The 15422-nt window shown below is 43.8% G+C and overlaps 1 protein-coding gene across 3 annotated transcripts in view; it reads left to right on the top strand.

Moving 5' to 3' along the window:
- LOC139280250 (uncharacterized) overlaps positions 1–15028 on the top strand; it is a 69938-nt gene extending 54910 nt beyond the window's left edge. For all 3 annotated transcript variants that reach the window (XM_070899887.1, XM_070899886.1, XM_070899885.1), the window contains 3 exons: positions 7959–8270; positions 8563–8640; positions 14334–15028. In XM_070899887.1, coding sequence (XP_070755988.1) covers positions 7959–8270; positions 8563–8640; positions 14334–14638 — 695 coding nt within the window. In that variant the 3' untranslated portion in view covers positions 14639–15028. The remainder of the gene's footprint in view (positions 1–7958; positions 8271–8562; positions 8641–14333) is intronic.
- The last annotated feature ends 394 nt before the right edge of the window (positions 15029–15422 follow it).

The following is a 15422-nucleotide window of genomic DNA, read 5'->3' as shown; positions in this document are numbered from 1 at the left end:
TATCTTTTCGGGTTGTTCGTAGCTGTTGGTGAACCGCAATTTGATTTGGTCCAAATGTTTTCCGTACGTTTGTCCATTGGCCAGTTTGATCTGAAACATCTTACTCCCCTCTTTGGCTGTGACCATGCCAGCGAGCCATTTGGGATCATGTCCGTAATTGAGCACAAACACAGGATCATTGATCTCAATATCACGTGACAAATTTGCACAGACATGTTACACACTTTGTTGATGCCGCTTGCTCTCCATGGAGATCAGGGTGGACAAGAGAGAGCCTTGTTTTTAGCGCCCTTTTCATGAGCAGCCCGGTGAGTGAGTGGGGTCTGGTGCGGTAGCTGAGCAGCACTCGGGAGCCTTCCGTCCCACGTTTCAAGCTTTGGTTGATGGTCTGAACTGCCCGTTCTGCCTGGCCGTTGGATGCGGGCTTGAACAGGGCAGATGTGACATGTTTGATCCCATTGCAGGTCATGAATTCCTTGAATTCAGCACTGGTGAAGATTAGTGAAGACAAACGTAGGTCCCTTGCAGTCGGATTCGGGTGAATTTATAATGGGGAACAAAGCAATGGCAGACCAATTGAACAAGTACTTTGGTTCTGTCTTCACAAAGGAAGACACAAATAACCTTCCGGATGTACTAGGGGACCGAAGGTCTAGTGAGAAGGAGGAACTGAAGGATATCCTTATTCGGTGGGAAATTGTGTTAGGGAAATTGACGGGATTGAAGGCCGATAAATCCCCAGGGCCTGATAGTCTACATCCCAGAGTACTTAAGGAAGTGCCCCTAGAAATGCATTGGTGGTAATTTTCCAACACTCTATCGACTCTGGATCAGTTCCTATGGACTGGAGGGTAGCTAATGTAACACCAGTTTTTAAAAAAGGAGGGACAGAGAAAACGGGTAATTATAGCCTGACATCAGTAGTGGGGAAAATGTTGGAATCAATCATTAAGGATGAAATAGCAGCGCATTTGGAAAGCAGTGACAGGATTGGTCCAAGTCAGCATGGATTTATGAAGGGGAAATCATGCTTGACAAATCTTCTGGAATTTTTTGAGGATGTAACTAGTAGAGTGGACAGGGGAGAACCAGTGGATGTGATGTATTTGGACTTTTAAAAGGCTTTTGACAAGGTCCCACAAGAGATTGGTGTGCAAAATCAAAGCACATGGTATTGGGGGTAATGTACTGACGTGGATAGAGAACTCGTTGGCAGACAGGAAGCAGAGAGTCGGGATAAACTGGTCCTTTTCAGAATGGCAGGCAGTGACTAGTGGAGTGCCGCAGGGCTCAGTGCTGGGACCCCAGCTCTTTACAATATATATTAATGATTTAGATGATGGAATTGAGTGTAATATCTCCAAGTTTGCAGATGACACTAAACTGAGTGGTGGTGTGAGCTGTGTGGAGGATGCCAAGAGACTGCAGGGTGATTTGGACAAGTTAGGCGAATGGGCAAATGCATGGCAGATGCAGTATAATGTGGATAAATGTGAGGTTATCCACTTTGGGGGCAAAAACATGAGGGCAGAATATTATCTGAATGGCGGCAGATTAGGAAAGGGGGAGATGCAGCGAGTCCTGGGAGTCATGGTTCATCAGTCATTGAAGGTTGGCATGCAGGTACAGCAGGCGGTGAAGAAGGCAAATGGTATGTTGGCCTTCATAGCTAGGGGATTTGAATATAGGAGCAGGGAGGTCTTACTGCAGTTGTACACGGCCTTAATGAGGCCTCACCTGGAATATTGTGTTCAGTTTTGGTCTCCTAATCTGAGGAAGGATGTTCTTGCCATTGAGGGAGTGCAGCGTAGGTTCACCAGACTGATTCCAGGGATGGTGGGACTGACATATGAGGAGAGACTGGATCAACTGGGCCTTTATACACTGGAGTTTAGAAGGATGAGAGAGGATCTCATAGAAACATATAAGATTCTGACTGGACTGGACAGGTTAGATGCGGGAAGAATGTTCCCGATGTTGGGGCAGTCCAGAACCAAGAGACACAGCCTTAGGATAAGGGGCAGGCCATTTAGGACTGAGATGAGGAGAAACTTCTTCACTCAGAGAACTTGTTAACTTGTGGAATCCCCTGCCGCAGAGAGTTGTTGATGCCAGTTCATTGGATATATTCAAGAGGGAGTTAGATATGGCCCTTGCGGCTAAAGGGATCAAGGGGTATGGAGAGAAAGCAGGAACGGGGTACTGAAGGAATGATCAGCCATGATCTTACTGAATGGCGGTGCAGGCTCGAATGGCCGGATAGCCTACTCCTGCATCTATTTTCTATGTTTCTCTGGTGAAGCATGGCCCATTGTCGCTGACTAGGACATCAGGCAAGCCGTGCGTGGCAAACATGGCTCGTAGTCTTTCAATAGTGGACGTGCTTACAGACATTATCACACATTCAATCCATTTTGAGTAAGCATCCATGACAACCAAAAACATTTTGCCTAGAAATGGACCCGCATAGTCCACATGGATCCTCGACCACGGTTTGGAGGGCCACAACCACAAATGTAGCGGTGCCTCTCTGGGTGCATTGCTCAGCTGAGAGCAAGTATTGCACTGGTGCAAGCGTGACTCTAAATCTGAGTCAATGCCGAGCCACCACTCATTTGATCTGGCTATGCCTTTCATCATTACAATGCCTGGGTGGGTGCTGTGCAGTTCACATATAAACATATCTCTGCCTTTCTTGGGCGAGACCACGCTGGGACACTAGACTAGCTCCCATGGAGGACACAGTTTTTTACCAAGGACAGTAAAGGATCCTGGCAGGTCCAGGTCCTGATCTGGCGGGCTGAAACAGGGGACTTTTCATTCTCGAATGCCTCCATGACCATGAGCTGGCTGTGCCATTTCCACCCTGGTGGTGGGCAATGGCAGCCGACTGAGAGCTTCTGCGCAGTTCTCTGTTCCCGTTCTGTGACGGATTAGTTGTATGCCGACAGCGTGAGCGCCCATCTTTGGATGCGGGCAGAGGCATTGGTGTTAATCCCTTTGCTTTCAGAGAACAATGATATGAATGGCTTGTGGTTAGTTTCAAGCTCAAACTTGAGGCCAAATAAGTACTGGTAGGCTTTTTTTTTACCCCATAAACACACACCAGAGCCTTTTTTTCAATCATGCTTTGGGCCCTTTCGGCCTTGGACAAACTCCTGGACGCATAAGCGACCGATTGCAAGATCCTCGATTCGTTAGCCTGTTGTAACACACACCCGACCCCATATGATGATGCATCACAAGCTAGCAGTAATCTTTTACAAGGGTTATACAGGACAAGCAGTTTGTTTGAACACAACAGATTTCTGGCTTTCTTAAAGGCAGCCTCTTGTGAATTCCCTCACACCCAGTCGTCTCCCTTGCGCAGTAGCGCATGTAGGGGTTCTAGCAGGTAGGAAATGACCAAAATAGTTAAGGAGTCCCAGGAACGACCGCAGCTCCGTCACGTTCTATGGTCTCGGCGCATTCTTGATGGCCTCCGTCTTGGCGTCGGTGGGTCTGATGCCGTCTGCCGCGATTCTTCTTTCCAAGAACTCGACCTCTTGCGCCAGGAAAACACACTTCGAGCGTTTCAACCTGAGCCCCACTCAATCCAACCAACTAAGAACCTCTTCCAGATTCTTCAAGTGCTCAATGGTGTCCCGACCTGTAACCAGTATGTCGTCCTGGAAAACCACGGTGCGAGGAACTAACTTTAGCAGGCTCTCCGTGTTCCGTTGGAAGATTGCCGCGGCCGACCAAATCCCGAACGGGCACCGGTTATAGATGAACAGACCTTTGTGTGTGTTGATGCAGGTGAGGCCTTTCGAAGACTCCTCCAGCTCCTGCGTCATGTAGGCCGAGGTCAGGTCCAGCTTGGTGAACGTCTTCCCTCCAGCCAGGGTCGCAAATAGGTCGTCTGCCTTGGGTAACGGGTACTGGTCCTGTAGTGAAAAAGGGTTAATCGTTACTTGATAGTCCCCACAAATTCTAACCGTGCCGTCCTCTTTAAGTACCGGGGCAATTGGACTGGATCACTTGTTGAATTCCACCGGCGCGATGATGCCGTCTCGCTGCAGCCTGTCCAGCTCAATTTCCACTTTCTCACGCATCATGTACGGTACCGCCCGTGCCTTGTGGCGGATGGGTCGTGTACCGGGAACCAAATGGATCTGCACTTTCACCCCTGAGAAGCTTCCAATGCCTGACTCGAACAACGATGGAAACTTGCTCAGAACCTGAGCACATGAGGCGTCGTCGATGGACGAAAGCGCTCGGATGTCGTCCCAGTTCCAGCGAATTTTTCCCAGCCAGCTTCTGCCGAACGACGTGGGGCCATCCCCTGGCACAATCCACAGCGGGAGTTCGTGTACTGCTCCATCACAGGAGACTTTGACTTCTGCACTGCCAATTACAGGGATTAGTTCCTTCGTGTAAGTCCTTAGTTTGTTGTGAATGGGGCTGAACTTGGGCCTGGATGCCTTTTTGCCCCACAGCCTGTCGAAGGCCTTTTTACTCATTGTGGACTGACTTGCATCCGTGTCCAGTTCCATAGATCCTGGAATATCGTTCAGTTCAACTTTCACCATTATTGCTGGACATTTCGTGGTGAATGTGTGTACCCCGTGCACTTCTGCCTCCTCGGTACGAGTCTCCAATTCAGATGGATCCATAGTGAATCAATCTTCCTCTGCAACGTGGTGGTTTGCAGCTCGCCTGCACATTCGCTGGAGGTGTCCCATTGTTCTGCAACCGTTGCACGCATAGTGCTTGAAGCGGCATTGATGGGCTCGATGATCACCTCCACAGCTCCAACAAGGTGTTAACGATTGATGGCGGACTCTGGGTCACCTGAGGTCAGGCAGCAGCAGCCGGCGTGCACGTTCTACCATGTCTATTTCTGCTCGAAACCGACGTTACTTTATGCACAGTACTGGCCGAAACTTCTTTACTCTGCAAAATCTGTTTGGTGTTGTCGCTGGTGGACATAAATGCCTGGGCTATCGTTTTGGCTGTACTTGGGTTCGGAGTTTCTACAGTCAACAGTTTGCGAAGGATTGTCTCATGGCCAATGCCCAGTACAAAAAAGTCTCTAAGCATTTGTTCTAGGAATCCCTCAAACTCCCAATGTCCTGCGAGGCACCTTAGTTTGGCGACATAGCTCGCCAGTTCCATGCCCTCCGACCGTTGACACAATATCTCGCCATCAAAACATTTTCCTTAGGATTGAGGTGCTCCCGGACCAGCGTACACAATTCTTCATAAGATTTCTCTGTTGGTTTTGCCAGAGCTAGGAAATTCTTCATGAGGCCATAGGTTATTGCCCCACAGGCAGTTAACAGGATCGCCTTTCGTTTGGTGGTGTTCTCGTCCCCTTTCAGCTCGTTGGCCACAAAGTATTGGTCGAGTCTCTCCACGAAGGCCTCCCTTCCGAGAACTTCTCCAGGATACCAACTGTTTTTTGCATTTTCGCGTGGTTGTTCGTTACCTCATCACCAGTTAGTACACTCATAATAAAGAATGAAGCTGAGTACTGTGTACAATGAGCAAGTGTGACCTTAGCTTCTTTAATAAGACTCCAGAGTGTAGGTACCTCATGGGTGGCCTGCTTATATACCGTGCTCCCAAGGGATATTGGGATCCTTTAGGACTCCAACAGGTAGGCCCTCTGGTGGTAGTGTAATACAGGTTACAAGGGGTTAAATACATAACAGCATTGAAGAATGTGTGTGCAGCAATACAACAGAGACACTTTCAGGTAAGTTTAGATTTTTGCTTTTTGACTGACTTCTTTACATTTTTTTGGAGCAGTGGCGCAGTGCAATACATTGAAATAGTTGTTCAAGTGTACCAGGGAGTGCTGTTGGATGTTTTCAAGGCTTTGGCTCTTATAGGAAGGCCTCTGAGAAGACCACTTACTCTCAGTTGTGGGGTCTTCAGTTGCAGTTCACCTTAGGCTGCAGCATCACATGGCGATGAAGCAGTAGCAGCAAAGGGAACAAGCTGCTCGCAGTGGGAGAGGAAGCAGAAGTGGAAAAGCAGAAGAGAAGGATGGAGGCAACCCAGACAGCTCCTTTCTCGTCGGGATATCCGGGATCAATTCATTCACCTGCGGTACCAGTGAACACAACCACAATTCCCTGTTCAACATTTGTCCCACTGTTTACCTTCCCTCTGTTACTGACCATCACAGCATTCTCTTGACCACAATGCTGAAAGAAAGCCATCACAAAGCAAACTTTTCAATCCAACTTTATCCATATATATATCCAATATTACATCTAAAAATTAACTAATTATCCTTGTGCCTTCACTTAGTGACTGATTTGCGTGTGCCGTTGCATATTCTAGTGATGTTATGCAGTCTACCCCAGTGACTGCAGCATGGCCATTGGAAGGCTGCAGTGGGGAAGACTGCAGATGGCCTTGCAGGAGGACCTCAAGAAGCTGGTGGCTGGGAGTGTGAAATCATGTGACAGTGTTCCTCCTCCTCCATTCTCCTCTCACTCTTCTTGGTCAACTACTGGCTGGGCAGGCTGGATTTCTTGTGTGTCTTAAATGAGGAAGGCACAATGGTGGAATTGTGGTGAGGGGAGCAGATAAACAAAGAAGTGCATGCTTACACTATGTGCAGCTTGTAAATCAGAAAAGATTGTGGGATGAAGGGAAAGTGAGATGTGAGAAGAAGGATAAAGTTTGAGGATACCAGCATCTTGTATACTTTCAACCCCGCTGTTGGCCAGTAGCTCAACCATGCCCCTGCCAAGAATGGTCAGCACCATCCCCTCAAGGGGTGAGCTGAAGCTAGGAATGTGAGGTGTGCCTCGTGACTGGTACAGATTGTTGGTAGGTGAGTTTTGGGGTGTGGGGGAGTTGTACATTGAGCAGTGTATGAGGCTAGTGGTGCAGTTGGTAGGAGATGACTTTTGGAGATGCATTCACTGATCTTGACCACTGGTCTGAGGTCATGAAACTTCTTTGAGCACTGGAGTTAGGTCCTGGGAGGGGTGACACTGCTGGCTGTGATGGCCTCAGCGATCTGGTCCCACATCCTTTTTTCTGAAGGGGCTCTTGCCCCCTGTGGGTAGAGGATCTCTCTCCCAGTGTTGACCCCCTGCATAAAATTCGAGCGCTGCATCCGAGACCCTGGGTGTCTTTTCCCTGGCCTGTTGAGCCATTTGTATGAGTGCTGAAGCACTTTTAACATTATTTATCTGCAGAAGGCAGCTCAGCTTTAAGAGCTGCAGACTGTCTTGAAGAGGAGCAGGCTTGCTTTAAGTAAAACTAGTTTCGCTCCTGCGGCACGAATTTAAACCCCCTCTGAGCACAGCCTGTCAGCAGCTCATTCCGCTCTAAGCTGTGCGCTCCTATCATGGTAATAGCAGACAGCACCAAATTGACATGCTACCTGTGCTTCTTGAACGTGCGTGGGCATATATTGCATCGCCATGCCTGCGCCCTTTTTTTTTAGCATTATCAAATTTCACCCCCAAACATTTAGTATAGATACCTCGAGCAGGATTTGGATCAAATAACTAAAATTATCAGGATTTTCAATTGAGTTTTGTTTTGGTCTTTTTACTTTTGTGAGACTCTACTTCCTTTCTGAGGCAATAGTCTGGTGACCTTTGCTGCTCGCGAGTCCCTTTGACACCCATGGGTAAATTGCTCTTTCACTCAGTGCTGCCGTGAAGTGGTACACCAAAACGCCCTACCATCATCCTCACTTTTAAGATCAGTGATGTTCTTAAAAGAGTCTTTTATGTAAATATGTGAGCTATAAATAGAAAAATTCCAATAATTCTGATGACAGGGGTTTTGAAGAACAGGTTAATTAGATCTTAATTTTTCCTTAATTAATTTGTGTATATTTCAAACTATACAAGCACCCTTTCTTTTTTATTTTGTTCACATTAAAAATTAATCAGTTTACTTCAACGACTAAACACGCGTGTACTTTCTATTTGTTTTTTCAGCTTTTTCTCCTAATTTGTCCGATATTAAAACTGATCCAGAACTGCCTGCCGTTAATCAGGACACAACATGCAGTATCTCATTGACAAGCTATGCTCCTGCTGAAGTCACAGTAAAATGGTTTAAAAATGGGAAACCTTGTTCGAATGTGACCAACACCCCTCCTGTGATTGCTGATGATTGTCTCTTTTCATCCATTACGAGCACACAATTTATTGCAACTAAAAATGATCATGATTGTTTCGTCAGCTGTGAGGTGGTTCACAAAGCAACACGAGAAATTCAAGAGAAAAAATTCAAATTACTCCTTAAAGGTGAATATTGTTTTATTGGAGTCAGATTCAAAGTAAACCGTTTCATTAAAATTATTATGACTGCAATATTGATTGCTTTGAATTCAACAAAACAGTCAATTAAATTTTTATTTCACATTGAAATGTTATCTTGAATAAACAAGATTGTTTGCATTAATGCTGCGAATAGTTAATCTTGGGTGAGTTCAGTTATTTTCAATACTATTAGATGAGTTACTTAATGCTCTTAACAATGGAAGTGCCTATTTAATTTGACTAATTTCAAATTTAACTAACTTGTTTTTCTGTTCAGATTGTGCTAAAAATGAAGACGAGATTGGTGCTATAAATGGAGACGACGCGATTTATAGCAATATAGAAAAAGATGACGGTAAAGTGTTCATTTTAAGAATTTCCTGTTTTGTGCATGTTTGGTTGTCAGTGTGGCATTTCAGATTATTATACAGAATAATCCAAATATTTCTATTTAGGTGGGCAAGTGTGGGGCGCTGTATGCCAGCTGCCAGCGCACTTGTATAGGATTTCATAGGATATACGATACAGAAACAGGCCATTCGGCCCAACCAGTCCATGCTGGCGTTTATGCTCCACTCTCGCCTCCTCCCGTCTTTCCTCATCTAACTCTATCAGCATAACCCTCTATTCCCTTTGCCATCATATGCTTATCTAGCCTCCCCTTAAATGCATCTATACTATTTGCCTCAACTACTCCCTGCGGTAACGAGTTCCACATTCTCACCACCCTCTGGGTCAAGAGTTGCTTCTGAATTCCTTATTTGATTTGTTGACTATCTTATATTGATGGCCTCTAGTTATTCTCTTCCCCACAAGTGGAAACACTCTCTGTATCTACTCTATCAAAATATCTCATAATTTTAAAGGCCTCTATTAGGTCACCCCTTATTTTTTTCAAGCGAAAAGAGACTCAGCCTGTTCATCCTTTCATGATAGTTATACCCTCGCATTTCTGGTATCGTCCTTGTAAATCTTCTCTGCACACTCTCCACTGCCTCTATATCCTTTCTATAATATGGCGACCAGAACTGTACACAGTACTCCCAAGTGGTCTAACCAAGGTTCAATGCAAGTTTAGCATAACTTCACTACTTTTCAATTCTATCCCTCTAGATATAAACCCTAGTGCTTTGTTTGCTTTTTTATGGTCTTGTTATCCTGTGTTGCTACTTTTAGCGATTTGTGCACTTGTACTCTGAGATCTCTTTGCTCATCGACACCACCCAGACCCACCCCCGCCAAGTATTAAGTGAGCCCACTTCCTACTAAAATGCAATACCTCTCATTTATCTGTGTTAAAATTCATTTGCCAATTATCTGCGCGTTCTACAAGTTTATTAATGTCCTCCTGTAATGTGGTGTAGTCCTCCTCAGTATTGACTATAACCCCCTCCCCCAATTTGGTGTCATTCGCAAATTTAGAAATTGTGTTCTTGATTTCAAAGTCTAAATTGTTAATATGAATTGCGAACAGCAGTGGTCTCAGCACTGATCCTTCAGAAACACCACCACCCACCTTCTGCCACTATGAATAGCTACCCTTTATCCTATATCTCAGCTTTCTGGCTTGAAACCAGCTATCTATCCAATCTGCTACTTGTTCCCTGACTCCGCATTCTCTGACTTTATTCATTGGTCTATTATGTGGTACCTTATCAAATTCCTTTTGAATATCTAGATAAATTACATCTACAACATTACCCTTGTCTAATCTGTTACCGCTTCAAAATGAGGTTGGTCCAGCAAAACTTTGCCCTTTTGAAATTAATGCTGACTATTCATTATTCTATTTTTGGTTTCTAGATGTTCTTCAATTTTCTCCTTTACTAGGGATTCCATTATTTTTCCTATCACCGATGTTAAGCTGACTGGTCTATAGTTCCCTGGAGATGTTCCATCTCCCTCCTTTAAATATAGTTATTACGTTAATTTTACAGTAGTCCTGTGGTACTATACCTTTTTTTTTTAATTATTATAGAATATGTGTAGTAATGCCTCTGCTATCTCTTCTCTAGATTCTTTTAAAATGATTTAATCCATCATGATAGGAGTCTTTTCCTCTTTGAGTTTGAATAGTTTATTTAATATATCCTTTTTATTTTAAATGCATTTATTTCATTACTAATCTCAAGATCCAAAGTCATGTCTGCCTGTTCTATCTCCCTAGTAAATACTGAAGCAAAGTAATTATGCCATTTCTTGATTGTTGCTTGTGGTACTATCCTGTCCATCACTTAGTGGCCCTATTCCCATCCTGACTTAAAAAAAAAATTTATGTGCCTATAAAATATTTTACTATTTTGTTTTATGTTCCTTGATGATTTAATTTCATAGCTCCTCTTTGCCTCCCTAAGTATTTTTTGATTTAGCTCCCAATCTCTTCATATTCTCCCTTATCATGCTCTTTCCTGCTTACCATGTACTTAATGTATGCCTCTTTCCTTATCCTCAATTTTTCCCTTCTGGCTTTATTCATCCATGTTGTCCAATTAGTGCTGCTTTTGTTTTTTTTTTTAAATGGAATATATTTTTCCTGGACTCTGTTAAACACCATTTTAAATGTTCCCCATTGCTGTTCTATGTCATTGTTTGTTATCCATTTTATTTTCCCAAATTCTATTCTCAGCACCTTAATCAGCTTTTCTACAATCTATTACCCTTGTCTTCATCATACTTACATCCTTGAGACAATCACCATCACTAGGGGGGTAGTGCTGGACAGGCTAATGGGACTCAAGGTAGACAAGTCCCCTGGTCCTGATGAAATGCATCCCAGGGTATTAAAAGAGATGGCGGAAGTTATAGCAGATGCATTCGTTCTAATCTACCAAAATTCTCTGGACTCTGGGGAGGTACCAGCGGATTGGAAAGCAGCTAATGTAACGCCTCTGTTTAAAAAAGGGGGCAGGCAAAAGGCAGGTAACTATAGGCCGGTTAGTTTAACATCTGTAGTGGGGAAAATGCTTGAAACTATCATTAAGGAAGAAATAGCGGGACATCTAGATAGGAATAGTGCAATCAAGCAGACACAGCATGGATTCATGAAAGGGAAATCATGTTTAACTAACTTACTGGAATTCTTTGAGGATATAACGAGCATGGTGGATAGAGATGTACCAATGGATGTGGTGTGTTTAGATTTCCAAAAGGCATTCGATAAGGTGCCACACAAAAGGTTACTGCAGAAGATAAAGGTACGCGGAGTCAGTGGAAATGTATTAGCATGGATAGAGAATTGGCTGGCGAACAGGAAGCAGTGAGTCGGGATAAATGGGTCCTTTTCCGGTTGGAAATCAGTGGTTAGTGGTGTGCCACAGGGATCACTGCTGGGACCACAACTGTTTACAATATATATAGATGACCTAGAAGAGGGGACAGAGTGTAGTGCAACAAAATTTGCAGATGACACTAAGATTAGTGAGAAAGCGAGTTGTGTAGAGGACTCAGAGGCTGCAAGGAGATTTGGATAGGTTAAGCGAATGGGCTAAGGTTTGGCAGATGGAATACAATGTCGGAAAGTGTGAGGTCATCCACCTTGGGGGAAAAAAACAGTAAAAGGGAATATTATTTGAATGGGGAGAAATTACAACATGCTGTGGTGCAGAGGGACCTGGGGGTCCTTGTGCATGAATCCCAAAAGGTTAGTTTGCAGGTGCAGCAGGTAATCAGGAAGGCAAATGGAATGTTGGCCTTCATTGCGAGAGGGATGGAGTACAAAAGCAGGGAGGTGTTGCTGCAACTGTATAAGGTATTGGTAAGGCCGCACCTGGAGTACTGCGTGCAGTTTTGGTCACCTTACTTAAGGAAGGATATACTAGCTTTGGAAGGGGTACAGAGACGATTCACTAGGCTGATTCCAGAAATTAGGGGGTTACCTTATGATGATAGGTTGAGTAGACTGGGTCTTTACTCCTTGGAGATCAGAAGGATGAGGGGTGATCTTATAGAAACATTTAAAATCATGAAAGGGATAGACAAGATAGAGGCAGAGAGGTTGTTTCCATTGGTAGGGGAGACTAGAACTAGGGGGCACAGCCTCAAAATACGGAGGAGCCAATTTAAAACCGAGTTGAGAAAGAATTTCTTCTCCCAGAGGGTTGTGAATCTGTGGAATTCTCTGCCCAAGGAAGCAGTTGAGGCTAGCTCATTGAATGTTTTCAAGTCAAAGATAGATAGATTTTTAAGCAATAAGGGAATTAAGGGTTATGGGGAGAGGGCGGGTAAGTGGAGCTGAGTCCACGACCAGATCAGCCATGATCTTATTGAATGGCGGAGCAGGCTCGAGGGGCTAGATGGCCTACTCCTGTTCCTAATTCTTATGTTCTCACTATCTTAAAGTGTACTATATTATGGTCACTATTGCCTAGATGTTCCCCTATCTTTACTTGTCTTGACTGCTCTGGTTCGTTCCTCATTACTAGATCCAATCGCAAATCCTCCCTTGTTGGTCTTTTACATATTGGGTTAGAAAAGAGTCTTGTGCACATTATCGGAACTCTGTTCCCTTATCCCCTTTACCTAACTCTTCTGTCCAATTAATATGGGGGTAGTTGAAATCACCCATGATTATTATTTTTTACTCATTTCCCTAATTTGTTTGCATGCTTCTTCCTCCACCTCCCTTCCACTATTAGGTGGTCTATAGACTACGCCTATTAGTGTGATTGATCCTTTATTGTCTCGTATCCCTATCCACGTGGATTCTGTTTCTGTCTTGCTGATAGCTGCGCCACTTTTCTCTACTGCCATTATGTTATCCCTAATAAGTACAGCTACTCCACCTCTCCCTTTTCCTTCTCTATGTTATACCCTGCAATGTTTAGTTCCAGTACTGATTTTTCTATAGCCATTTCTCAGTAAACCCTCCTATGTCTGATTCCTTGCAAAGCATTATTGCCTCCAGCTCTCCTGTTTTATTAAAGACAGTGTGCATTGCTATACAGAGTGTTTAACTCATTTTCAATATCAGTTCCTTTCACTTTATTTTTAAGCATCTTTTTACTCTCCTGTTCTATTACTCTATCTAGTCTCTGCCCATCAATGTCCTCCCTTACTTTACTCTTTCCTATGCTCTCCTTTACTGTTTTGTTTATATTTAGGCTGATTTCATTTCTTGCAGATTCCTCCCCCCACCTTATTAGGTTAAAGCCTTTGCCACCTCCCTTTTTACCCTTTCTATCTCAGTTCAGGTGGAGTCCGTCCCATCGGTACAGCTCCTTCCTGTCCCATTACTGGTGTCAGTGTCCCATGAAAAGGAATCCCTCTGTCCTACACCAGCCCTTTAGCGACGTGTTAATTCTCCTGATCTGACTGCTTCTATTCGAATTTGCACGTGGCTCAGCCAATAATCCAGAGATTATTACCCTCGAGGCCCTGCTTTTTAAATTTAGCTCCTAACTCTTGATAATCCTTCAGTAGGACCTCCTCCCTGTTCCTAACTATGTTGTTTGTTCCAACATGGACCACAACAACTGGATTTACCCCCTCCCTTTCCAAATTCCTCTCCAACACAACCTTTGGTATAGCACATTAATCTCACACTCTAATTATTCCCATTTGAAAATCAGATTTCCTTCTTGTCCCTGCATTCTTGAATATCTTTGCTTGCTTCCCTTTCCATGGCCCCGTCTCCATTATCCCTTCAACTCCAGATCTACTTCACTGAGACAGAAGGATAACTGGATGGTCTTTGGCTGCTTTTGTGGTCGTTGTTGTATTTATTGGCGCTCTTCTTAGACATCAAGGCTTGTAAATTGTGGAGGGGCATCAGTTACTCCTGGTAAAAATGGCTCATCTCTCGTAGAATATTTCGTGGCCATGGTGTACTCCACCTGATTCCAAGCTTTTAGGCAAGAAATGCCAATTGAAGGCTGATTTCAAATGTCAGAAGTAGTTGGGATTAAAATTAAAAAGGGCCCTTGTCTAGGAGTACAGAGCTCTTCTGCTGGAACCACCAACTTTCCTTGTGCATTCAGTATAAAATAAAATCAATATTTTGTCACATTATTAAGGGTTTTACATTATTTATTTCAAATTTTATTCCAACAGATAATTTTGATGAGGTGTCAAGGATAACTTGCCAAACAAAAAGCCCTAAAGCTGGCCAACCCGTAACTCTTTCCTGCACTGTTACCGGATCAACCATGGCAGAGTCTCGCTTCACCTGGTTCAAAAGTGTTTACCCTATTGAAGATCAGAGCTGTATTGAAACCACACCATTTGCAACTGGTACTGGTTTCACCACTGTACTGACGTATTTACTAGCGCAAACAGATAACAATTGTCGGTTCCAAATTGATGTTGCCACTGAGATGGAGCCAGTTAGCAGATATTTCACCTTGCAATTAAGTTGAGTTGGTGTGGCATTTTCTGTAACAGTAAGCAATGAGTTGTGGTTTTGATATACCAGATGGAAGCAACTTCCTTATTTTGATTTCTTCCATCATGCACAATATATAAAAACATTTCTCATCTGTGAATGAAATAGTCTGAGGTTCTTTTTCTGATTTATTAATACATTTATCCTGGATCTTTGTCACATATATCCCTCTTATCCAAGTTATATTAACGATGCAGTATTTTTGATTCACCTATGTTCATTTCATTAATTAGATAAATGATTATAAGCAATGGGGGAAAGCCATTGAGTAATTACTGTACACAGAAACTGGTTGAAAGAATGAGCATAACAGACAGCCACTTCGATAAAAATAAAAATGCTGTTCTGCAGTGAATGAAAAAAAGAGCCAAGTGCAATCTTTTAGTTTGAAAGGAGAACCGAGAGAGATGAGTGGCTGCTAAGTGCAGCTACAGTTTGTTGTGCAGACTGTGTAGAGTGAAATAGAAGTGAGAAGGAGAAAAGATGGTAATGTGTGAAGAGACCATGCGCAATATCTCCTCCATTGTTGCCAAGGTCATCACTCGCACCCTGCCTGTGATTCCAGCATGTCTTCCTTGAGTGGGGAGAGGGTGTGCAAGTGGCCTCTGGCGTCTCCGATCACCATCTTCTTCCTGATTTGTGTGCATGAAAAAAAAGTGTGTGTGTTAGTGACAGCCAGAATATGGTTGAATAGTACAGATGTTCTGTGCAAGGTGTGAGTAAGTGAAGGTTGTAATAGTGGTGCATGAAGGAGGAGG

The sequence above is a fragment of the Pristiophorus japonicus genome, chromosome 14 (genome assembly GCF_044704955.1).
Source record: "Pristiophorus japonicus isolate sPriJap1 chromosome 14, sPriJap1.hap1, whole genome shotgun sequence".
Classification (NCBI taxonomy): domain Eukaryota; kingdom Metazoa; phylum Chordata; class Chondrichthyes; family Pristiophoridae; genus Pristiophorus; species Pristiophorus japonicus.
The sequence above is the reverse complement of the archived record's forward strand: the minus strand, read 5'-3'. Positions and strand labels throughout refer to the sequence as shown.